Source organism: Psittacula echo (genome assembly GCF_963264785.1).
Source record: "Psittacula echo genome assembly, chromosome: 7".
In the NCBI taxonomy this organism is placed as follows: domain Eukaryota; kingdom Metazoa; phylum Chordata; class Aves; order Psittaciformes; family Psittacidae; genus Psittacula; species Psittacula echo.
In genome coordinates this window covers 11,244,373-11,271,458 of record NC_137740.1, presented here as the reverse complement: position 1 = coordinate 11,271,458, position 27,086 = coordinate 11,244,373, and the positions used below count along the sequence as shown (strand labels likewise).

The window sequence follows — 27,086 nt, the reverse complement described above, 5'->3', positions numbered from 1 at the left end:
AAGCCTTCACAGAACTGCTCTTCTTGGGAATTAAGTTCTCCCAACAAAAAAAGTAACTAATTAAACACACCATGCAAATTCTCATGTACCTCATTGTCAGTAAGGCCAGGAAGCATAAGAATTGACTTTGCAGATCTCAGTTGCAGGCAGCTGACGTGAAAGCTACACACTGTCATTAGTAAGTCAGTGACAGACATACTGTCAGCTACGGATTAGTTAGAAAAGCAATGCTGTCTCAGTATCGATTACTCCAGTGGATGTGTCATAGGTCTGTCCTCTCCCCAGCTCCTAATTCAACAAGGCCATCAAGCAGAAGGCCTCACCCATGCAGGGCAGTACCTGCTGCTGCTGCCCAGCTCAAAGGGCCATGCTGCCACTCAGAAGCATGCTCAGGCTGTGACATGCACACCAAGATCATGGGTCAACAGCTGTAGTGACTCCCAGCCACAAGAAGCTCACGTGAACAGGAGAAGGGAGTCCCTACAACTTGGATATGACTGGAGTAGCTACTGGGAGCAGGATGTTTTAGATGACTTGCATTACAGAATTCCCAACAGCTGGAGCAGTAAAGACTAACAGAAGCCCTATCATACAGGTGTTGGAGTTCCTTTCTCTAATCATGACCAATGGTTATTAAAGGGCTATGATGAGGCATTCCCTATAAATCTGAGACTGCAAACTTTCCTGTTACTGCCATCAATAATGATTTGCAATTTTCACTTTTAAATTTCATATTGATCAGCAATGCATACATGTGTATTACCATCACACACACATTCTCCAAACACAGGCAATGAAATCCATCACTGAAATACATTTAACTTCCCCTCCCAATATCAGTAAATAAGTGTTCAGAGAGATCTGTCACAATGATGCTAAGTGATGCACTCTTATTCTCTAGGCACAGTCACGTTAATACTGGACATATGCCAGCACAGTTATTTGAAGAACAGTAAATCAGCACCTGTCTCTCAGTATCAGCTATGAATGAGCTTACACAAATGTGCATGTTTGCCAGCTGGCAAAACACAGAAAATCCCAGAGCTGCCAACCCAGCACATCTCCATCTAGAACAGAAAACTAAACAGATCGTTTAACTGTGCTTGAGAAACTATTATGGAAAACAAGAGAAAAAGCACCCAAACATTTCTGTGCCAAGTGAATCTCACCACTCACTTTGCCCCTGGGAAACTGCCCCATGATGCTCAGATTGGCACTTCTCTTCCGGAAGAAAACGAAAGGCCCAAAGGACTCCGAAACTACAGTCACTGTTCTGAACATAAAATCCAGCCGTGGGTTATCTCCTGTTGCAAGGCCCCACTTGTTACAGTATCAGAGTGCTTTTCCTACTGCTGACAGAATTTGTGAGCATTCTCTAGTTGTGAGGACAACAAAGACACTCAACGTATCAGCTGTTCAACAAGAGTTAAAGAGGTCAAGTTCCCAAAGAGATAATAAATACATTTCAAAATAGACAACTTTACATTAATTTACAGTAATTTTTGAGTATTCTTTTAGCATCAAGTTTATTTCAGTGATTTTTGTTCTGGCTTTTTACTAAAGAAACAAATGCTTCACTTCCAGGGTATAATGACAGTTCTGCCATATTTTCCAAAGACTTCCTTCTTCAGCAGAGAAGCTGGATGACCTAGCATAGACAAGAAATGAAGTCTAAGCAAAACTGTCCCATATTTTAATATGCTTCACTCAGTACAGTTTTAGGGTTGTAGCTGTAGCGATGCCAAGCAGGACTGGAGGAAAAGGATTACAGAAATAGGATTTTGAAAATTTTCTTAGAATTTTTCAGCATCACTGCAAAAGGCTTTCATTAGATCTGCTACCTGGTGACAGCTTTTCAGTCCCTCCCAGTGTTTCCTCAGCTGATGTTATAAGGTGATTGTAACATGCACATCTTAAAAATTCTAGCCAGAAAATAAATAAACCAAAAATCAGGACTGATTTCAGATAACCCCTGTGAGCTGCCTTGTATTTCAAAGCCTTTTCAATTCTGCTTAAAGGTAAGACTAACAGTGCCCTGCAAGTCAGACAGCCAATTCTGAATTTTAATGATACTCACACAAGTGGGGATGAAGTATTTTGCCCTGGTTGTGCAATCCACAAAGAATAACAAGGCAGATGAGGTTTTTAATTTCTGTCTTAATGATTGTTGAAGTAAGGCCTATTTATTACTACTTCCCCCCACAGCCTACGTCCTAGAAAAGCATTCACTAATTAAGTAACAAGGAGTAGGATGACAGCGACTTGACACCTCAATAACCAAAAAGTCATTAGCAAGAGGAAGACAACTGTCTGGTTTGGTGGTTACCACACAAATCATCTTAGCAAGTTGGTAGAAGGGTTCCAAAAGTCTGATACTTCACACATCAGTGTGAGACAAATCAAACTTATAAGACTTCTAACTTTGACCTGCATCAGCATCCTCAAGATTTATGCCTCATCTCAGTTCCAGAATGGTGCTTCTTTCTACCCCTGACAAGTATCAGAGTAGAGAGACTGATTAGAAGCATCAGGCTGATATAACTCAAGAGCTTGAAATGAAATTTCTAAGTTATTATATAAAGCACAGAGTAACTGTTTTCCCAAGCAAAGAATTAGCAGCATGTTTCAAAACCAAAATTTCACATAAGAGACATTAAGCCTCAAATATCTTCCTTCTGTGAGGTGAAAGGGTTTCCTCCACTTGTCAAAAGAGGAAGATTTTCAGCTTAAAATTGAACCCTACTGAAATGAGACCAAAAGGCACATGTGGATCAGATTTGCCATCTGTATTTCTAACAGGCATCATTATTGCACAGGGAGGGCAGTAACAACTGCCATGCTCTACTCCACTGCAACAGAAAGAGGAACACACCACACCTGGGTGAGGGAAGACATGCACTGCTCAAATGGGTGTCATTTCTCACTCACAAGGTGTATACACCATGACTACAAGACCAAATACTAGATCTGCAGAACCAATACGTAGAATAATCCACTTACTCATTCCCTGCTCATTTTCCAACCTATGAGGACTTCTGCCACTGTATGTCATAAGCAGAGCCTGAAATATCTCATTTTGCCTGATGTAGTAACACCAATCTCAAGGAGAAAACTTAAGCACTTCAGTGTAAAAAAAAAAAAAAAAAAAAAGTATTAGAAGTTAAAAAATCCAATTGTGTAGGCACCATTAGTTTCCAAAATTGGTGGCCTTAAACTATTGGTAGTTTCTCAATACGCTGCCAAGCTTAATCTAGAACATTCTAAAAAGCCAGGATGGCTACAAGTATCACCAATAAATCAACAGGAGAGAGAGAAAGTAAGTTCTGGTTGGTGAGGCTGCTTCCACAGCCATTTCATTTTTAAAAGTAAGCACAATCCTTATTACAGCTTCTGCCATTGGGCCTTATTTTGACTTTTTTTCATTACACTGAAGGGTCCCTTCAAACAACAGTTTTCTCATTGTTAACCTGTTTCTGCACTGTAATTACATCCTTTTTTACACACAAACACATTAAGACTGAAGTCATTTGCTGAATCACTTTTCTAGTTATTAAACTAATTTTTACTGCTTATTTTTCCACATGTTGCCACCAAGTGTTACAGTTCTCCAGCATTAGAAAAGTTAAATATCTAATGTTGAAAGAGTATTTAATACATACATCTAGATAGTTTGCTACAAATACTTCATAGGTATTACATAGGTATTCCATAGGTATTATCATAGGTAATACTTCATAACCTTTTAAGCCTATCAAATAGTCCCACATGTATCAAGGATACTACGTAATCTCACCTCTAACGTTTTACAAAGTGTTTGAGGAACATCGACTTCTGTTCAGGCCCCTGATCAGGCTGCCTATTCCTGAGGCAATCAAGAAGGATCCTTTCCTAAAGCAAACCTTGCACTACACGCATTAGAAAATGACAGAACTCTGAAAGTGAAACAGTGAAGACAAAGCATGAGATAGATTTGAGGTTTCCTGTGAATTTTCACATTATCAACTGACTTCTACTTGAGTGCTGCTTTCAGAATATTTTTAACCTGAATACCAGAAATACTTCCTTATGAGTTATGCAGAAGATATTTTTGTTGTACTTCAAATTTCTGAATCAATAGTGTTACTATTTCATTCCTCAAGACAAAGTGACATTCATTCCAAATAGAGAAGGTATGACTGAAGCATATATAGATGATGAAAAGCAAATCTTCCAGATGCTTTCTCACTTCCTCGGTAGATTTTTACCATCCCTCTGCCAAGAGCTCTGTGCTTCTGCACTCCTAGCTCAACCAGATGGAGAGACTGTTCATGCACGTCATCTTCACAGGAAGTGAGAGCAGCCTGATCTACTGCTCGAGGTTTTTCAGTCCAGTGTGGTTTATGGCACAACCGCTCCCCTCTTGCTCAAGAAAACTGACTCTTCTGAGATACCTGGGAGTTAGTATCTTCCATTGCAGCAGTCTCTACTATCAGCTTTACCGAGTAAGTTAAGGAGATATCCATGAAGAACATCTCTGCGCTGGGACAAAAGAATGAAGAGCAAGAAAACATGAAGTCTTTTCCAACCTTATGCTTTATAGATTTGTGGAATCAAAAACAAAGAAAAATACATATGTACAGTGTAGTGGGAAGGCCTAAACAGTAAGAAAAATGGCAAAGCTTAACACAAGCAAAGCTTGCAGAAAGCAATTATGCCTAATGGGCAAGATTTAGTTTCGAGGAAATAAGCACAATTATCTCCAGTACATTAATGACAAGAGGAAAACTCTTGTTACCGCATTGTAAGTCTGGAGACATGATAAAAGTTCACACACACACTGGAACCAAGCTATGGTTCCAGCAACACTAAATCTCATATACAACAGCTATCAGAGAAAAAACACCTAAACACAATTAGTCTTCCTATCTTCCTCTACTTAAACACATAAGCATTCTGCCCAATTAAGTGATTTTATGGAGATACTAATGTCACTTTGAAGAACGTAATGTTGGCCCACAGGCTGGTGACAAAGTAATGAAGCTGTTTAAAAGCTAAAGCCAGAGTTGTACTGAGACAAATTCATCTCTTAGTTTCATATTAACAAAGAAACAAACACTGAAAACAGGAAAAAGTTCATGGTGAGAGTTTTGAAATAATAATCGAAAGGGTATATTAGGATTAAGAAAAGTTTGTCTCTAGTTGGAATGCTCAGGATCTCCTTGATTTATGCTGACATTTAATCCATTCTTCCTTAAAAGAATTCAGGGAGGGAAAGTATGGGTTTGACAGTTCTGAAGACTGACGTCCCATTTACGCAGCAAACAGGTGGACGCTGAGGAAATGAGAACTTGCTTGCAGAGTCCTGGATGTGTGCTGGGGCCTTGTCCTGCATGAGGAAGCTCTGTACCAGTTTTATTCTTGGCCATCCTGCAAAGACTAGTGATAATGCACAGACTCATATTTAGATTTAAAACACATTGACAGGTCAAATACTGCAGTGCCTGCTTATCTGTCGAAAGTCAAGTTAATAAAGATTCTGGCAAATGCTGTCTGCAAACTCTAATCCACTGGTTTCCAACACCTTCTCCAGTGGGATTTTGCTCAGCAGGGGAAGCAGCTCCCTTGCCTTGAATTCAGATTCTCTTACCCCTTTTTCTGCACCTTTTCCATGTCCTTCTTGCAGTCATCCTCTCCTTTTAATCTGAATTGGCATTCCTTTTTCTGCAAGCTCACTTATAAAACTACTCAAATATCTTCTTCCCTCCTTTCACACATTCAAAAATATTTTACTCTTGGAAGAAGGCCTCCGTTGACATGACATATCACTAAATGCCACAGGAAAACTGAACCCGCTGTCAGTAATCAGTTGCTAGAGTAGAGTCAATAAGCAAATAGACAGAACCAGCTGTAGAAACATCTCAAACTGGGAAGTTCTAGCTATAAAAGGATAATTTAAAAAAATAATAAAATATGGTCTGAATACACCAAAGGAGGTTGTAGAATCTCCTATAATGGAAGTTTAAAAGACGGGCTGAAAATAGCCTTCAAGAAGAAATCACACATACTTGAGCCTGGCTCAGCTAAGGATATTGGAGTAGTTTTTACAACATCCCTTCCTAGCTTTACATTAATTTTAAATTATATATTTAATTGTGTAGATGTTTTATAATAGCTATATATGTACATGAACACAGACATCTCTAAGACATCTGACTTCATGCCACAACCCACTATAAGTAGATTAAAGACTGGCTAATGATAACTCAAGATACAGTTGCACCAGAGGAACTGCGGGCTCCTGTTACTCCATATTCTGCATCCACTTCCAGCTCACTGATGGAAGTTGCCACTCAGACAAATTTGAAACTTCTAAGTTTGTAGCATTACCCTCTTCATGTTATTTCACTAAGTAGTGAAAGTCACTTTATATCTTAGGTCCATCTGAGCAAAAATTAACATAGGCAAATTAAAAACTTCTTTATAAATAAGGACTGAAGGCTACAGGAGATCCATACCCGTTAAACATAAGGTACTAATGTGCTATGATAACAAGTGGTATGTGTTAGAGTGTGACACAAAGCAAAAGGAGAGTTTTTACATGTCATTGTAAGAAGAAAAGTAGGGCATTCCAAGTTAGTATGTCCACTTTAAAAAGAGAAAGATGTTGGAGATGATGTTGGGAAGACTTAAACGTATATTGCAAGAACTAGGTCATTCTCAGAGTGGGGGTGGGACAGGAAAGAGACAGAAATTGGGACTATTTAACACACCAAAAGGGTCAAAACCTAACTTGATAATGTACATCAAGTTTTATAAGGAGGAAAGAGGCATTAAAAAGATGCTTCCCCAGCCAAAAGAATCCAGAGAACAACTGAGCAGACCAGCAGGTCCTTCAAGTTAGGTACAAATGTACAACAGTGAGATCACACACCAAGCACTGGAATCCATGACACTATCTTTGAGGTCTTCAGAGCTGAATTATAATAACAACAGGGTGGGTAAGAGGTATATTTGTGTTGTACGTGCTGGCAATGCATGCTGTAGATGAAATACTAGTTACTAGTAAAATATAATGACCTTTGAATATGTGCCAGTGTGTGCGCAGATGACCCAACAACTCTTCCAAGCCTTAACTGTTCAAGAAGTCCATAATGCCTTTAGTTTAAACATACAGTTTACCCATGAGACATAATGGGCAAAGTATAACATGAAAACAGATATTCATGCCAACAAAGACAGATACTTTTTTTTTGGGGGGGGGGGAGGGGGGGGTTAAGTGACCTGTCTATTGTCATCATTTTTGTGTCTGAAATCCTATGAGTTAGTCCCTCACTCTTGTACAGTTCTTACTCTACACTGTTTATTCCAGTTAGTAAGTTTTGGCAAACCTAGGTCACAGGCCAAAAGAAAAAGGTGACATCAAACATGTCCTGGACTCCTCAAGGTCTGCAAAATTACAGACAAACACAGAGCCAGCTGTTAATCAAGCAGAGTGGTAATAAAGTCAAAAAACTACAGGGAAAAAAGCTCTCAATGAGTCACTTTGGGAAAGGCAGATCAGCACTACCTGTCAGATCTACAAGCCAGATGTTTCAGAGATGAAGCCCACCAGCACGACAATATGCCTGAGAGACATAGTGTCATATGTGATACAAACCATAAATTGTAGTAGATAGTGTATGTCAGAGGTACAGAACTACCAGTTTTATCCTAGTACAAGTATTTAATAAGAAAGAATTCTATGTGTGCTCTTCACTCTGCCCCTAAGCACCACTCCACATCAGCCCTGTTTCTCATTTCACATTAGACAGCATGATGCTGCTTATCTTTAAGGCACTTTGAAGACATGAAATAAATACAAGAAACAGGATCCTAGCCTCAGGCACAGGGTAAGTATTTAGACAGGCCACATTCCCTGATTAGCCAGCACTTTCGAAATTTGGAGCACATGAATTTGACCACACAAAATAAAGACTAAAAATTAATTGACTGAGTACCATCATTCCAGGGTATTCAAATAGGAGGCCTGACCACATAAGCACATACAGAGTGAATATCCTGAGGATACTGGATCATTGCAACCACCACCCCACTTTGTATTCAGACTTAGCCTTGCAGCTGGGTAGTGCTAGTTTTGTAGTTTGTGGAGTCCATACGTTACAGAGTACACTGACATATTTCCAGCATTTGCTTCTCAAGGGTATCCATGTGATACCAGCCCATCATATCTTGTTTTTCAGATTACTTTGATGCATCTTACATGACATCTTCATAAATGAGCCTGACAAACGTGATATAGAAGGAGCTACTATACTGTAGTAGTTCCATAATCAAAAGAGTAACTAGTGCTTCATAGGTAAACTGGTGAGATTATCAAGCAGAACTCTGGAGGAATCTACCTGATGCCAAACCAGGGAGTAAAGGAGGGACAAGAACTTCTGAGACAGGATTAGAATTCAAAGTGATTTTGAACTTCTTGAAGGGGGCAATACACACACACACACAAGAGAAAAGCAGCATTATTCAACCTACTAGGGATTACTAGGTAAAATCTGCTGCAAAACCAGGAAAACTGTGTAGCCAGAGATCTTGCAGAAAGGATCTCAGGTTATAGGGGATCATAAATTAAGTGGTTAGTGCTCGGGGCTGTCAGTAAGCTATAATGCTGGAATAAAAAGGCTGACTTCCATCAAAACATTTTCTTTGGAGGCACCCATGCTCAGTTGCTTAGCATTTCAGCTCTAAAAGGTAGTGTATTTTGCATTATGCCTCATACATCTTCTATTCATAGGCTCATCTTTGCCCATCCACCATAAAACAACTATTTCATTAACCAATTTTTTTTTTAGGGTATTACACGCCTTTCTCACTGCTCACATGAATAACCTTCCCAGGTGTATGCTTGAGATACAAACCATACTGACACATTGCTTAGAGTATTTCAAAAAAATGGAACTTTTTCCCCTGATGACTGATTCTGAATAATAGATCTCTTGACTCCTTCAAGGTTAAAAGCACAGTTAGAGGTGGTCAAGACTGTGGCCTTGTTGACCTGAATTCTGTCTTCCAATCTGTTCTCTGCCTGTCCCAAAGATAATCTCTGTAAGGCAGCACTAGCTTTAGGTAGTTTAGTTTTGTCAGAGCATATTCCCTGACAAACAGAAATTATTCTTCTCTGGTACACATAATTCAACTCTCTAGCTACTGAGGATGGGGGAGCTTTCAACAGTTAATCTTCCCCATCATTACAACATCATTACAACAGCAGTGATGTATATATTAATGATCATATGCATTATGAGGGACACATGTAAGCTGTAATGTATCCCTATTCCCAAGTTAAGGGAATCAACTTCTACCCACTGTACTAGACTGTATTTAAAAAGGATTTTCCACAGAAAGGATGGAGGGGAAGAAATCACTGAACAATTGCCTGTTACGTAGCAAAACAAAAATCCCAAACCCTCAAAACAGACCAAGCATTCTTGCTAAATCCCTTGAGTAAACCCAATGTATGATACTCTGAAACAATAGACAAATACATGATTGAAAAAGCCCTGGTGACATGGGGATTTTTTAAGACACCTTTGTTAATTTAAAGGGAAGCCTTTATTGCTTTTGTAGAGTTACTTACACAGCAAGTCTAAAACTATTCTGGATTTTTTCCCAAGTTCAATCATATAGCTGGGAGCTTGCAGATCAAACTGAACTTTAACTGTGTCAGACCATGAGGCTCTCTTTCCTGGAAGCACATCAAGGTTCTTGCATGAAATCTGATCATCAGCACAGTAGGATTAATGACAGAGGTGGTCAGGCTGATAAACTAGCAGAACAGAAACCTGATTAAACGAGTATGGAACTGCACCTAAGCTAAGGTCGTAATGCATTCTCAAACCTTTGCACCAAAGCTGAAGCCAGACCTTGTTTGAAACTGATGTGAAAGAAAAGGTTTTATCACTCATTGTCTCCCTGCAGGAGGTCTGTGGTTGTTGCTGGGAAAACAGACACTAGATACTCAGACTACCACCATCTCTTTAGAGTAATGCCACTGACTGAGACTGACACCGCGTGATGTCTAGTTTAGCTGACTTGAATGGGGGAATAGCAGGGGAAGGCTTTTAAAGAGCTGGAAGACTTATGTATGCACAAGAAGGTAAACTGGGCATCATGGATGCCTCTCAACCCATGTAAGTTCTCAAAGAGCTGTTTACCGCTGTATGCCACTACCTAACAAAACCAAGTCCTCTCTTAAAGTAAGATAGTCTTAATAGATCAATCACTATGAATGTGAGAAATTTACCTTTATTTTTAGCCACTTTTCCCCCCATCTATTTTTGTTTCATAGCAATCACTAACACCATGCTTATCTGGCAGGTATGCAAGCACCTCGTCTCAGAGCACTTCTTCATGATGTTACTCACCAATGCATGGTAGATTATTACAGCTAATTCACCTACTCTGTCTATTCACAAAGTAGGTAGCTACTCAACTACAAAACTTTTTGAAGTCCCAACATAAATATGATTGTCAATACCACTATATGATAAATTCATAACCTAAGCACTGCAAAATACAGGTATTAAAGAATGTTAAAATCCCAAATTTACAGAATAGGAAAAGACACAATGTCTAATCTGCAACACTGATAGAAACCTGAGACAAAACTACTCCAAAATATGAATTATAAAATTCACACAAACCAAAGTCTGTTACTCCCCCAGTTACTTAAAGATTACCTAATTCTATTTGTACCTTTATACACTTCACAGCAGCTTCACCATAAAAGCTGTAAAGATGAGTTCCAGTCACACACAGAACTTAAAATATCAGCTCACTTCATATTAAGAAATGTCTAGATACAAAATTAGTTGCTAGAAAATGCATTACAGAAGGTTTTCCAAACAGGTAAATAAGAAAAAACATTAAAGTAATTTATATCTCCATATATGTAACAAGTATTAAAGCAACATAAAATTAACTTTCATTTTCTAATTCACGTATCTATTCACAGCAATAAAGCTGAATAAGAGGCTTCTTTTGTTTAACTGCTTAAAGACCACATGAAGTGCATGGAATGGGCATAATATATTGTGAGATAAGGTTTTCTGGCATTTCACTAAAATGGAAATGATTTGGAAGGTGACTTGGTTTAAAGTCAGGAACTAGAACAAGAAAAAAAATACTTCTGCAGTGCCTGAAAGCCTGGAAGTCAACTCAACGTCCTATTCCTCTACAACAAAGCTTACAAGAACAGTCAAAACAACAGAAATATCACCGGCACTACAAAACTGGGGTTACCTATATGGTTTCACAGAGATCTTACCCACTTACCAAATTCATAGCAGCAAGTCACTGACAACATCAGATTTTCTCATTCATACCACTTAATTCAAACCATTCTCTGACTGAGTTAGGAGCATGGAACAAGTACCAAAGGAAACACAAGAGCAGCTAACTGTATGGTAATTTCAGTGCAATCATTTTTTTGTTTGTTTCAATTTTGGTGTAGATCTAACACATGTATCTAGCGTTGGGAGGCAAAGACTACCAAAGGAATGAGTATAATCCCACAAAACTAATAAACTAACTAAATTAAAGACATTCATATTTATATTGGAGAGAACCAATAGCCATTGGTGTTTAATACACTACATGATGGCAAAAATACATAGAGTCCAAAAGACGAATCAGTTTTTTCAGCTTTTACTGTTTCTCCCAGAGAGCCCCTACAACTCTGCAAATAAATTACAAGTGATAAAAAACAGCTGGAAGAGTGACAGAGAAAATATCTGAGGCCTGCAAGGTCTTCATCACTCATCCCAAGTAAAGCAAATACAGTTGTCTTCCATTAAAAGAACCTCACTGATACTCTCAGACATTCTCAGCACCAAACACTGAGCAACATGAAGAGGAAAGAACTAAACACACACCTTGAACACCTCAGAGAAGAAACCAGAGCCAATTTTCTCACATGTGAAGTCATCAAGACGAGTAAGTCTGGAAAAGGCACTTATCAGGGCTCTGTATGAAGAGGTACAAACTCTTCCTATCTGGGATGCAGTCCCTTCTCCTCCAGTGCCACCATCCAAGTCTTCAGTGCGCTCCAGGCGTGGTGGAAATCCTGCTATTGAATTCCGCTTACTTCGGTCCATTTTGAAAACAAGGTTTTATTTTGCTAAGGGAGAACTTCTCACATCTTAGGTAATTTGCTGTCTCCTCTACTCTTGTTGGATCCTAAAATACAAGAAATTCAGATTACCATTATTGTAAACATATCTAATAAGTTTGATAGGAAACCACAACACCACAACCAATCACAAAACATCATCAGTAAAGACAGAATCAATTAAATTTTCATTTAGATTCACAGAAATACCCTATGCTCTGCCTATTACAAGATGAATAGATCTGGAATTCACAATTTCACTGATAATAAACAACTTTCATTCCGTCCCCCCTGCCAATTTCTTTTTTACTTAAGTTCTGGTTGCTAAAGCAAGTAACTAAGCAGAAGGAAACCCACAAAATGTAATGTTCTATTGACTTCAGTAGCAGCTCGTGACCAATCAACTGGTATTCCAAGAAAGCATTTCACACTGGGTTCAAACTTAAACGGAAAGTTCAGGTTAGGTGTAAGGAAAAAGTTCTCTCACTGTAAGGGTGGTGAGGCACTGGAACGGACTGCCCAAGGAAGCTGTGAATGCTGCATCCCTGGCAGTGTTCAAGGCCAGGTTGGATGGAGTCTTCAGTCACATGGTTTAGTGCAAGGTGTCCCTGCCCATGGCAGGAGGGTTGGAAGATGATCTTAAGGTCCTTTCCAACCCTAACTATTCTATGATTTTATGATTAGGGACTGCACAAGGGATCCCTAACTATACAAAAAATGGATCAACTTTCAGTTAACATAAGGAAAATTATTAGCTATTAATAACAGTAGCTGGAGCACTAGAACCTTTGTTTTTAAAGCTTCCACCTATAAGTGTTCCAAGATTAATTCCTTAACTGGTAGGGACATAAGTTTATATCCACTAAAGATCTAGCCCTCATATTTATAAAAACATCAACAATCGTGCTACAAACCTGAAGTATTCTTACAAGAAACTACCAGAATGATTGTCCCCACAAACACATATTTTAAAGCTATATTCATTTCAGTTCAACTCAATACACAGGAAACAAGCCACGTTTGCCAAGTAGGAGAAAAGAGAAGAAAAAGGAAAGAAAAAAAAAACCTAAATAAAAAACCCCACCCCAACAGTTAAGGGAATTTTTTGTTTTTCATTTTAAGAGGCTGATTAAGTACTCTGTATGACTCTGGAGCCCATCAGATTCAGCCTGGACTGGCAAACTTTACAGGTAGCCTACTTCCATTATTATTATTATTACTACTATTATTATTTTTAACTTTATACTTAGGAGGTTATTCATCTTTTCCACACCTAGCTGTTCATTTACAGCAATCTGGTGAGCCCCTTATAAAACCTGAGCAAAGTGAGCAGTCACAAAGAAAACAGATTTCTCTTTCCCCTCCCTACCTCTGAGGGTGAATGAAAAACTGGAGGGACGGGAAGGAAACCATAAAATCTAGAATAAAAATGGTGGACAAAATAATCACAAAGCAGGGAGCAGGGGATTCTACTTCTATTTACACAGATGTATAGAACCTGAACAATACACTAAATTTGAAGAGCATTTCAAAACCAGAAGCACACCAGCTGTCCTCTGAATATACAACAGCGCTGCTATACCCATGTGTTGTATGCTGTGTATCTTTCAGAGATGCTCTGTGCCAACACATCAGAAGAACACGTAGTCCTTCCCTGCCTTCAGAAGTAAGCTCTGGTGAACTGCATGGAATTTGAGCTTGTTCTCTCCAAGAAAAAACACACCATTACCACTAAAAAAACTCCCTATTTTTCAAGGGTGTTTATTTCAAACATCTTAACACTTACCTCTCTAAACAGGAGTCAGTGGGTATAACAGATCCTTACCAGGGTCTGATCAAGAAAATTTAATCTCTCTCAAACCCCGTATCACGGTACTCCTACAGAGTTTTATGTGCAGCCCCCCACATGCGTGAGCTTGCTGCATGTTTCAAATGATAGTACTACACAGCCTAATGTTATAGTGTGGCCGACTGCCACACAGATCATCAGGATCCAATTTCTGACCTCATATTCTTACCCCATGAGCCTTGAGTGAGGGTCTGGAAATGGTACAGAAGCACCATGGGAAGATAACGCCCGTTATAGATCCCCAGATGAGAAAAATAGCTCAGAGAACCTCCTCAGCTGCAGAGAAGATGCCCAGAAATTTCCAAGGCACACTTAAATAATTCCTTTTGATCTGAAAGGACCAAACTATAATTTGGTTACTTTTCAAGGATATAAAGAAAGAACAGTCTATGGAAGGAGGACTGATGGGAAACCTTGGTGTTAATAATTCATTTTCTGGAACAGGAGATGGAAGTACCTTTGGAGACTGACCAGAAAAACTGCTGCAATTGAAGAAACAGTTTTTTAGAACTTATTTGCACCAGAGTACCCCCATGTGCTAGACACTTTTCAAGAAAGGGAGTAAGCACTTGCCCCAGAAATGCATAGTCTGACATTCCAGTAACACAGTAATGCCATATGATGTGGCCCCTGGAGCTAGTAGACACTCCTGCTAAATTCAGTGAAACACATCCACACTGCAGCCCACCAAACTAAACCAACTTGTAAATCGGGACTCTAAGTTCAATCAAGAGATATGCAAAAACAAAATACGAAGACTGCTGTTGCCTTAACCAAAGGAAGATATCAAGTTAAGTAAGCTATCTTAAATAGGAGGAAAAGCCGAGGTCTGTCTTAAGCATTCAGACACCATTAACAAAAGATCAGCTCTCAACATAGTCTCTCAATCTATTTAACAAAAACAAAACAAAAAATCCCCCTCACACATACACATCCTTTTGATTGAAATCACATGGTGAACTTTGCAAAACTGCACAAACCCCACAATGAAAGAAGAGATTCAAAGTACTTCGCAAAACATAAACCCCAAAAGGTTTTGCCATCTGGATTCGCAAGTAACCCATTCCTTCATTTTTGCCTGCTAGTTCGCCTTCTTTCCAGACAGCTACACAAAATCCTTGGAAATTACTAGGATAGAGCTCCATTTGTCTAGTATTCTGCCCAGGACTGCATACACAGAACGAGGAAGAATTTAAGTGGGCACCATTCCAAGTGGGCTCCTGTCATTCTGGCCAATTAAACTAATGGTCACATTCTCCATGAAATCAAGCAAGGTTTAATCGACTTTCAAGTCAGTCTGAGGTACTTTAATTTACTACCTTGTATGGTTAATTAAAGTGCCCTGAACAGAATCCAAGACTATCCTGCAAATCCTGTAACCAGCTAAGAGGTTGTTGGATGGGGTTTCTTCAGCTTCAAAATTCTACAGCTGTGTTCAACAGCCAGGTAAAAAAAAGACACTAAACACTTTAAAAAACACCTCCCAATAAATTCTCAGCTTTCAGGCCAATTTTTCTGACATCTTTATACAAGAAAAATGCTCCCCACTTTGCCAAGACAGAAATAACTTAGAAATACACCTTTTAAAATGCATACCTGCCCTACTCATCCATTTCTTACATTACTGAAAAGCACAATTGCAGCATATTTCATACCCTACTACATTTTCATTTATTGGTAAATGAAATTGAAGAAAAAAATCCATGTTAGCATTATATGAAGATCCATTTCTCCACTAAAAGAAAACCTTGACTTTTTAACCATATAAAGTACTATAAATACAAATACTGTCAGCATTTCTTTGGCTATGTAGAGGTTTGGCTTTCAAAACCAATGCAATCTTCATTTGAAGATGGAAACCCCACAATAGCACATCAAGTTATACCCCTAACTAACAATGTAAAACTAACAGGTGACATATATTAGCCAGTACTTAACATTTTCTATTTCATAGACATAAAAAGGGACAAGGCTTCTCAACTTTAGCAGCATCCCTTTATACCTCAGGGCATGAAACAAGATCTTTCCAAAATAAACATTTCAATTCATTACTAAGACATTTTCTGTCCCCAGTATCTTTATAAATATGTGCATATTTGCACTCAAATGTCAAGCTCACAATTTCCTAAAAGATGGCCTTAACAACAACAACCATTTTTAGACAGAAGACTGTCGCTAGGCATTCAGCCTGGAAAGCCATAAATCTGGTGGATGCATGGTATTAATTTGAAAAGGTTTTCTGAAGAACAAGATGCCAAAGCTTTGACATAAGTAATTTGCCAAGAGTTAACTATTTAAACTCACAGTCTGACCTAGCTTCAAAACCCATCACTACAGAAACATGAAGGAATTATGCTGGCAAGTGTCACTCAACAAAATAACAACTTGGGGGGTGAGGGAGAAAAATTCACTGTAGTAATGTGCAGATTTCAGAAAAGCTTCAAAGGAATGTAAAGAACAAAATCTTCCAAAGACTGAATTGACTTTGAAGTCATTTGCCTGGAGGGAAAGAAAAAAATGAAAATGAAACACAAGAACTCAAACTAAACAGGTAACAAGGACCAGGTATTCCACAAGTTTATTCTCATCTGCTGTCATCCCCTTTCCTAACAGAGGGAAGTTCCTTGGTTTGTCCATAACTTATCTTCTTGGCTTTGGGAGAAAGATAGTACCAAATATTTACAGACAAGGCAGCTAAAAGTACCAGAGCTTGTACTGTGTTTGGCCAAGCTCATCCTGAAGCTGAAGTTTTTTTGACTGCTTTTACAGGACAAGTCTCAAGTGCAGTTTATAGCCTCAGTTACCACATTGTGCTTGAATGCAAAAATCCCAACATTTTCTATTTTCATTTAGGTAACATTTTGCTTTAATTTCATCTCCCCTGTAGGAGGTAATTCCTAGCTCTAGCCAGTACTGTCAGAGCACAAGCTTCCCACGACTAGGGCTGACATTCCCCAGAAAAGACCTGCATTAACCCTACTACACAACTCCAGAAACTATAAGTCTGCTGAACTGCGCTGTGGTTTTATAATGCAAACAAACCTCCAGGAGAGGCTAAGCTGAAACAAACAGTTCATTTATTTTGCGACTGTAGCCAAGTTCGAAACCAGTACGAGAGACTAGCTATTAACTTACTGTAGAGCTCAGGATTCAGGGCCAAGGTTGTAGGTTTAACATTTGCATTAAGCATAGGCATAAATTCTGGCATGTATTTAGAAAGCAAATATAACTGGGAGAGATAAGAGGGGGGGAATATTAAAAACTCACAACAGAAACCCACTTGACCCTTATGCCCACAGTATAATTGCCAACAGTTGCCAGGGTCCAATTATAACACAAAACTACACCTCCACATAGGACCTTGCAAAAATCCATTCCTCTCCTGGCCTGGGTTTAGTCACTCCAAGCCACAGTGCAGACAGACTCCAGCCTAGTTACAGAGCATCACTAGACTTAAATAATCACTCAAGTAGATCATGTACAATACACAGCTGCTGCTTCAAATGGATAATTTAAATATATTATGTTTGCCTAACAAAACAGAGCTCAGTAAAGACACTGAGAAGCAGCTTATGCCTTCCAGGTGTCAGCAGGCTGACGTTTGCTTAGCTCTTGAGAAAAACAAGGGGAATGAAAGCCTTCCAGTACCACCAGGCATGGTAACATCTCAATAATGAAGGAATTTCCCCCTCAGCCTCTCTGCCAGGTTTATGACTGAGGGCTGACAGCTCTATTAGCAGGGCAGGCTTCACAAGACATGGGAAACAACTTTCAGTTGTTTTGATGCAGCCAGTGAGACAATCCAGCACAGCACAGGCAAGAAAAGAGAACCAGAACACTTGTAAGAACAGGCTGCATTTCATACCTGACTGACCTCTCTTGGACACAATCTTATATTTATACATCATCACACAAGGCAGTCAATATCTGTATTTTCCAGCTAAAAGTATCATCTCCACAAATATTTAAAGCACATTCTGTAACCTACCCTTAAAATACAGCTGAAACACCACTCCTTGCTACTGGCTTCACATTACAGTGAAACACCAGGTTTAATCCAGGTACTGGCTGCACAAACCAAACAGTAACGCAGTCTTGACTTGTGAATATTTGAAGTGAGCACAGGGCTTCCCAAATCTGTTGTTGTTCAGGTAGTGGCAACATTGAAGTCTGCTGGTATTTATGTATCAATCTGAAACACCCTGGGTAACAAGGGGAAACAATAGAACTCACAGTTTGTGTACAAAGTCAGCCTTCAAAAGTACATCCCAACTACATTCCTGGTTGCAAGAGCTATTGCAGTTCCCAGCGCAGGCAATGGAACGGATAATCATATCAAAAAGTAGCTTAGCCACTACCAGAAATGGGCTCAACTTAAGAAAAAGTGACAGGACCATATGAAAAGCAGCTTACTATCTAAGTCAAAAAGAGGACTGGGCAACAGACAACAGATGGAGCCAGGGTGATGGAGTTGCCAATTATTCTATGTACTTATCGATAAATACACAACTTCAAGAGAAGACATGAGGGAATAAGCAGGAAAACGGTTTTAAAAAAGAAAAACTATGAACATTTTCCCCTTTAGAGCTTGCCTAGAAGAACACTTACTGTTGTGCCAGGCTGCAAGATACCATGCTGCAAGGATACAATAAAAAGCTTTGCCATTGTGCAAATGCATGGTTCTCGGCTACAGGAAGAATACAGAAAGGGAACCTATGATGCAAGTGAACCACAGGCTTCATTCCTTTCTGCAGCAGACACTGAGCAACAGTCTTCTCCTTTAACCCTGCATTTCCTTCATGAATCTGTGAAATCATTTACATACAGAATTCTAATGGCAGAAGCAAGCAGACAGAGTTGGTGGGTACAATGAGTTTAGGGGAGGCCTACACCAGCACACCACCGCATCTGGACCAACTTTCTCCTTCCATAGTCACAAAAATATCATAGAGCCATAGAATGGTTTGGGTTGGAAAGGACCTTAAGATCATCCAGTTCCAACACCCCTGCCATGACTAGACCATGTCACCCAAGGCTCTGTCCAACCTGGCCTTGAACACTGCCAGGGATGGAGCATTTACCACTTCTCAGGACAGCCTGTTCCAGTGCCTCATACCACCCTAAAATATTAAGCACTGAAGTGAGGATTGCTCCATCCCTGTCTCCTGCTCTGCTCCCGTTGCCGGCTGCTCACCCTAATGAAACAGCACAATTTCAAGTGAAAACACAGAAGAGAGCACACACACACCATCAGGTACAGTGAACACACCCCTCTGCCTTCAGTTCAAGCTATTTGTGTTCTACCTGCAAGTTTTACAGGAAAAGAAACCAAACTGGACAATGGAATCACACAGCTGTACAGTACACTTCTGCAAGAGTCAGAAAATGACATTTTAATTGGCCTATCAGGATATGGTATGCAACAATAATTTCCAAAGATGAAGACTAAATGGAAAGGTTTATAACTAGTCCACTGGGCATAGTGGAGGTTCTCATAAAAAAAAAAAAAAAATCTTATCTTAGGTTGTAAATTCCACTGCCTAATTAAGCCCATGGAACTGTAAAAGCCTGTTGATTCTGCAGACAATAAAACAGGCTAGAACTCTGATCTCTGCTAAAAAGTATATCATTTCAGTTGAAGCAGAAAGGCTTCTCATAAATTAGCCTGAATATTAGCTGCAAGACTTTTTTAGGGGAACAAACAGAAACATGTAAACTTACATAAAATTAGTACTCTTGAAATTTCAGCTTTCAACTATCAAGGTACCACCTATCAGAATAACTAAGTGGAAAGTCCTCCATACTTAAAGCAAATGCACTTCCCACCCTCAAAGGAAGACAACATGAAAAGTGATCATCTGCATTTATACAGCACCTTTCACCTTAAGGCCATCAAGCAAACATATACACATATACACCTGAACAGTCGAGCCTGTCATTAAATCATGATTCACGTACTCTTACAGGGCAGCGCTTGAAACTGCAAAACGCGAGCCAAGCTTTAACACCTCTTGGCAAAATGACCATCTCCTGCGGCTAGGCAAAGCTCCGGCCGTACTCAGGCAGACCCTTGCCCCCGGATCAGGGCACGGGTTGCTGCTGCCGGCAGCTCAGGAGTCCCACTGAGCCTGACCCGCTCCCCCTCACTCCGTGGGGGAACGCGGCCGCCCCACACACTTGCCCACTGCAACGCATCTCTCTCCTCACCACACCGCCCGGGGTGGGGGGCGGCGGGACCCCGTCGGCTGCCCCGGACCCTCCGCTGGAAGCTGCCGTTCCCTGGAGCGGACCCTCACCGCCGCCGGGGGTGTCCTCAGCCCGTGAGGTCCTTCCCCTCAGCGGGGACTCCAGCGGAACAGGGACGCGGACAGGCGGACACACACGCACACACCCGCCGCGCGCTACCACAGCCGCCGCGCGCCGGCCGTTACCTGAGCAGCAGCGCCAGCACGGCCTGCGGGCGACGCGGGCTCTCATGGCCCAAGCCGCAGCCAACTCCCGGCGCTTCAGCAACCCGGCGAGGTTCTGCCGCGCCGCTGCGGCAAGCGCGGGGGCCCCATGTGAGGAGAGAGCCCAGCTGCGGCAACCGGGACCGTGATCGCCGCGGCTCCTCCCCTCCCACGGCCACGGCCCCCGCCTCCCCCCCCTCCTGGGAGCACCACCGCCGAACCGCCCACAGCGCCGGGCGGCACTCTCCCGGGAGCCGCCCCTCCCTAGCAGCCAATCGGCGCCCGGAGAAGCTGGATAGACGGTGTCGCTCGGCCAATGGAGGAAGGGAAACTAGGAGGAGGGACTCACAGGTAGTCCAATATGGATGTCCTTTTCTAATTGGTCATGACCACTTGAGAGGCAGGCGGTTTGACCAATCAAACGAGAAACAACAACTCCCGAGAGAAGGGAGGGAGCCAGGAGCAGGAAAGAGAGGGAGGCGTTGCTAGGGGCGCCTCGGTTTCACTGGTCAGCTTTTGAGGGCGGGTCATAAATAAGGGAGTTAGCCAATAGAAGTGCGCTGCGCTAGTGACGGATGGGCGGCTGAGCCAATCACCGTATGTTTATAGGCAGCGGTGGGCTCCAAGCTGTCAGCGGGACGGGTACCCTAACGGGCGCGCGGAGCCCCAGCAGGCCGCGCGCTGGTGCCATGGTGACGGCTGGCCGGGACGCTGAGGGGAACCGGCGGCGGAGCGGCTCAGACCTGGCCGGCCCTGGCACCAGCCCTCATCCCACACCCGACAGGCACACACACATTGTGACCGTAATTGGGCTCCGTGACGGCATCCCTGATGTTATTACCCCTAATTTCCTGCCTCCGACCATGTTTCCCACAGGATCCGTCCCTTGTTCCGTGCTCTTCCGCCCTCCAGGTCCAGCACTATAACTTTTCCCTTTTTTCCAGCTGCCCGCAGCCCAGCCGTGGTGTCAGAGCACAGAGCATCCTGTTCAGCCCCGCGAGTCCCTGCCTGTAGCCTACTTAATGCGTCTCAAATATTCGGAGGTTTTGGCTGCCAAGCTGTAATAAGTCTGTGATTTTTCACAGACAAACTGTTATTCGTCAAATTAGAACTTATCTACATGCAGGCAGCCTGTAACAGGTATAGAAAGCGATACCTTTCTTCCTGCTAGGGTGCACTGCCAAACTTCAAGTATCCATTCCAACATGTGGCAGGACTAGAACATCTCATTAAATGGTTCTGAGGGGGAATTGGTTTTGTTTTACATTGACAAGGGACTGATCTTTTTCCCTGACCTCATCTTTGGCAACAGCTGAGCTATTTTTACTGAAACTTCAAAAAATCAAAGTTCATTTGCTGTAGAGTCCTGTATAGAATAACCAAATCCCAAACAGTTAAAACTCGCAGATTGGTTAACTAAAAAGGGTCTCAGACAGGAAGAACGAATTGCCCAGCCTCCCCATTATTAATAGAAAAGAGTAATTAGAAAGCATTAGTAATATGTTTTCTCATTATCCTTTGCCATTAAGTTTACATCTAATCTTTTCAGCTCAATCCAAAATTCACCTGGGGGAGTTTCATGTTGGAAACATTGGCACCAACTGTGCAAATAGTACCGAACAGAGATTTATCCTTACAGTTGGATTAAAATCTCTACTCTGCAATTTATTGATTGAATTTAGTCTCCGAATTTCACCCAAGTCTACAGTGAAACTTTCTCTGTATATTTAACTACAAAACACGTAACCATTTCTGCACAGGTAACAGATTAAAAGTACTTTGTGTGGGGAAAAGAATTGTCCTGTTTTCTTCATTTTCTGTCTGGTTTTCCTTTAGAGGAAATTTTCCCACACTCCCAAACGTTAAACACCAGCCATATGTAAACATCTATTCTAATGATGGCTTAAACACAGGGTGCAGTGAAGCTTCTGTAATTAAGCCATTAAAAAATTATTATCGTGGCTGTCATATTTTAATCAGTGACGAAGCAGATGGAACTACTCAGATCCTGAGTGTTCCGCTCTAGGGCACTCAAGCAGGTTGGAGCTCCAGAATGGGGCTTTTCAGCAAGACTGATCTTTTAGAACTTACCTTTTAAAGTCACATTTATGTTTTCCTGGGATTTATCTAAACAAGTTGGAAAGACTTTGCAAAGCCAACTCTGGAACATCTCCGTCCCCGTGGCCATTCTCTGCGCCAGGGTGCAGCGATCCCTGTGGCCTCGTACCCCTTAAAGAAACCCCAGTGCCTTGTCCTTGCATCTTGTATTCCCCATATCCCTCGCCCCTGCCTGTTTGGAAGTTATTCGTTAGCTTCAAGATGACATCTGGTGGTAGGTTTTTATTACTTCCCTTTCTGGGAGCTAATCCCAGCACTCAAGCAAATGAATTATCTTTCCCCAGTTGCCCATCATAAATTCCACCTCTTCTCTGCTTCCCAAACAAGATATATGTTGTCTCAGCTTTTGGCCTGCAGATGTCTTACTGGTGATATCCATGAATAAGCATTTATCCCATGGGCTCATGTAAAGGAACATCATTAAAACATGCCAGTATGATTCAGTAAAGTTAAACCTCAGCTGGAAACACTCTCACTGTATTTTATACACCACCACATGATGTATGTCAGTGATGATCCCTGGTTTGAGAGGGAAATAAGACAGTCTTATGACCCCTCCTGCGGCTTTATCTCACAGGCCTATGTTTTGAAAGCAGAAAAACATGGGTTTTGCTGGTGACCATGTGTGTTTGTGCCTCAAGAGCAGAACCTTTGTCTCAGGAAGTCCCACATCTCTCCTGGCAGCCGGCAGAAGCACCCCAGCAAATCTGTGGCCTTGAAATCTGCAGAAGACTTTTGGAGCCTTCCCTGAGAGAGGAAAATTAACCCTGCATCATCATGAAGACTTATCAAAGAGACCCATTAAAGGCAAAGTCTTGCAGATGTCACAGTGTACTTCGCTCTAACCATCTCTCTTTTGCATCCCAGAAGGGTCAGGCTGCCTGTAAACACCGCAGGAAGCTCTGCTCCCAGCGGGTATTCCCCTTCCCCAGCTGCCCCCAGGCTGGCTGCCCCATGCAAAGCTCAGCCACTCCAAACAGAAGCTCCGTGGCTTTGCGGTTTGCTGCTCTCAGGCTGACTGTCCTCCACAGACAGACCATTTTGGCTTTTAAATGTAACCGGTTTGGCAAAAGAGCAGCCAAGGGTTAATTCACAGGGTGGTGATAAAAATAGACATGAGACAAGTTGGGTGAGAGCAGGAAGGAGGGGGAATTCCCTTCCTCTGGGGTTTGGAAATGCCCCGGAGGAGAGAAGTCTGGAAGACTTCTCCTTGGGAAGGAGGAATCTGCTGCAATGTGGGCACGGAGATTTGCCTCCCCTGTAGCAGAGCAGGTGTTGCCCAAACAGGGAGGTTCTGTGGCCTCCAAAATTAAACTAATGTCAGGCAAAGGGCACTGTCTCTCTCCCCTCCCGAGGGACCAAGAGAGTGATTTGACTTCACAGCACTGTGGTGAGATTGGGCATTTTAGTAATTTAACCCATTAAATACTTCATGTAATGAAATACGTCAAGGAAAAACATCTTCTTTAGATAGGATTGGTCAAATCCAGCCCTGATTCACACCAGCAGGGATCTGGAGTCATGCCACTGGAGCTGGAGGAGTGAGTCCCAGAGGGAATGCCTGGAATTTGCTCTTGTCTAATGCCAGCATTGTCCCTTTCCTAGCCCCGACCATGGAAAATGATCCCTTCAGGCTTCCAGTCACCCACCAAACCCAGATTTCAGAACGCATCTTCACAGGCTCCCTGGAGGTACATCCTCCTGCCTGCACCTCCCTCAGCCAGACTTGCAGGTGCCCTTTTCAGACCAACATGAGCTTTGTTCATGGGTGAGAGGGCATTTCCCACTACTTTAAGCAGGGAAAGTAGAACTGGGGCTGCCCTTGGACTGTGTGCTCCTTGTCATGTCATGACCATCCTCCTGACAGCAAGGAGGGCTCTGGATGAGGACTCAATTCTGTCTCACCACCAGAGTGGACAAGTCAATCAGCATGCCCTCATGCACAAAGCCATGCTGCTGTATCAGCCCAAACCCAGCACCATGAGTCTCTGCATGCAACCTGGCAACCATGGGATTGCCAGAGCATCTTCCACATTGCTCTTCCAGGAGGCTGGGCAGAGCCCAGACAGGAGGCTGGCAAGCACCAGACGCCCTGCCTCACGAACCAGAGAGGGCTTGTGCTGGGCAGATGGAAGTTCCCAATTCGGCAGCTGCCATGCTGTGACCAGTGTCATGGCCTTGTGCTCTCCTCCCTGCTCACTATGGCCATCTGCTGTCTTGGCTTCTATCTGGAGCCTGTCCACACTGCGATGGTGCTGTGGCGTGGCTATAGCCAGGCTCCCGGTGGCACCATGGGCATGGAGCAGCACAGATGCTGTGGTGCTCCCAGCTATGAGGCTGTGCAAGCACCGGGATGGTGAGCCAGGACTGATCCCATGTCACTGTACCTGAGTGGTGTCAGCCCTGGCAGAGCCCATCAAACAATGCTCAAGACCTTAAGAGCTGAGGGGAAAGGATGAGATCCCACTGCTCAGGGCAGGCCTGGGGCACGGCTCCTCTCAGCAGCCCCACAGGTTTTGGGTTGTCTGAATCCAAAACACCAATTTTGTAGGGGAAAACCTTCAACGTCTGACAAAGGTATATCCACATCACACTCATGAGAGTGCAGAAATACAGACTTGCACTAGCTTGGACTGTGGTGGACACCCAAAGCGACCACAGCCCTATTAAACATTGAGGCCATCAGCCCAAATGACCATCAGTCCCACCTCTCCTGCCCCATGGCAAGGCCCAAAAGAGTTCTTTCTTTGCCTGGTGCACCATCCTCGCTCCCCAGATAACCCAGCTCCTGTGTGGGATGAAAGCACAGCAGCCTCCTCTCCTCTGGTTACACTCCTCACACTTGCTGCCCTTATCTCTGCAAGTACAACAGTGCAGAGGCTCATTCCTTTCACGGCACTGAAATCAGAAACCTCTGCCACAGCCGAACTCTTCAGCTTGGCCACCCCAGCACCTCAGCTCTTCCCCGGCTTCCTCCAACCCTTTCTGCAGAGCTCCAAGACCTACAAGCATCCAGCTGCTACCAGATCCCTGCTCGGCTGAAAGATCCCACTCTCTGATCAGCATGCCCCAGATACAGTCAGGTATCCCAGACCCTTAATTTTCCCTGGCTCCCTGAGCCAGCAAAGTCCCAGTGTTTGCTACTCCTCTCCAAGAGCAGTTCTCTGCCTCTAATGCTTTGCTGTCTGATCTCCTTTTCCCCTTCAGTTTTGTTCTTGCTTTCTTCCTTCACTGTGTTACAAAGCTGTGGAGAGCTCTTGGAGCAGAAGATGAGTCAGGACAGATACGCAGAGGGAAGAAGACAAGCTCCCTGCCTTGAAGTCAGGTTCACTGCCTGCGTCATTGTTATTAAAAATAGATGAATGGCAATGCTCTTTGCATTAGAGGAGAGACAGAGGAGATGTAATATCCCGGGCTGCTGAGCAAATGCTCCCTCTGCCTGCCTGCAAGTCACCCATAGCATCTTCTGCTCTCTGATAAATTCCTTTTTTTCTTGGCTCTGACTTGTGGGATTTAATTTGCTTCCCATAAAAAACTTTTAATGTTTCAACCTTGGGGAGGGGGGGATGACTCACTTTGGATTAGCTCTTCTGCTCCACTCAGTTGGCAACCAGCTTCCTTGGGAACTGAAAATCCCTCAGTTCTGAGTTGTCTCCCTTTGAGAGCAGCCCCTCTCCCCATCCTGCAGCAAAGTGCTTCATGAGGATGACAGCAGCCTCCAGGGGTGATATACTGGCCCGTCTAACCCAAGACCAATCCTAATCATGCCCAGTCCTCCTGAAAAAAAGCAGATTTGCAGGGTGGCATGGGGCAGGCTGGGATCCACTGAGCTCTTTGCAAGGCCAGGGTGAGATACCCCATCCCTGGCAGTGTTTGAGGCCAGGCTGGACAGGGCTTAGAGCAACCTGGTCTAGTGGAAGGAGTTCCTTCCCATGGCAAGGGTTTAGAATTGGATGAGCTTTAAGGTCCCTTCCAACCCAAACCGTATGAGGCCATGTATGTGTAACAGCGGTGCTCGCAGTGCCCCATGGCAAAGGGCAGAGGAGAGAGGGGCTGAAGCACAAGAAATGGGATGATTTACCAGAGGGCTCCCGCTGCTGCCACTGCTCACCTCCATGCTGCAAAAAGGAGGTGATCACTCTTCAGCTTGTGTGGGGCCATGCTAGGTGACAGTGGCAATGGGACCAAAGCCTCACCACTGCTCTGCTTACTATGGGGGCTGGGGGCACAGCCCGGGCACTAAGCTTACACGTCTCTCCCAGGACCAAGATTTCCCTCCCTCCTACCTATACCCTGACTTCCCCTCAGCCCTTTTGCTGCCGCTATTTTCCACTCATTTATTTTCTATGATCTGCTTCTTCCTATTAAATTAATGTAATCAACATTATCATCTCTGGCCTGCTCCGTGCTTTGGCCACCAGCCAGAAACAAAAGGACAGGAACTAAATAAAGCCACTGCAAAAGAGAGCATGGAGACTGGCAGAAGTCGATGGTTTTGAGCACAAAACTTTCTTTCAGAAGTTAT

The 27,086-nt window shown here is 42.7% G+C and overlaps 1 protein-coding gene across 1 annotated transcript in view; it reads right to left on the bottom strand.

The window, feature by feature from the left end:
* TESK2 (testis associated actin remodelling kinase 2) overlaps positions 1 to 20,634 on the bottom strand; it is an 87,136-nt gene extending 66,502 nt beyond the window's left edge. The window contains exons 1-2 of the mRNA XM_080623795.1: positions 20,426 to 20,634; positions 11,910 to 12,213 (exon numbers count right to left, since the gene is read on the bottom strand). Coding sequence (XP_080479921.1) covers positions 11,910 to 12,131 — 222 coding nt within the window. The 5' untranslated portion in view covers positions 12,132 to 12,213; positions 20,426 to 20,634. The remainder of the gene's footprint in view (positions 1 to 11,909; positions 12,214 to 20,425) is intronic.
* Between the last annotated feature and the right edge of the window lie 6,452 nt (positions 20,635 to 27,086).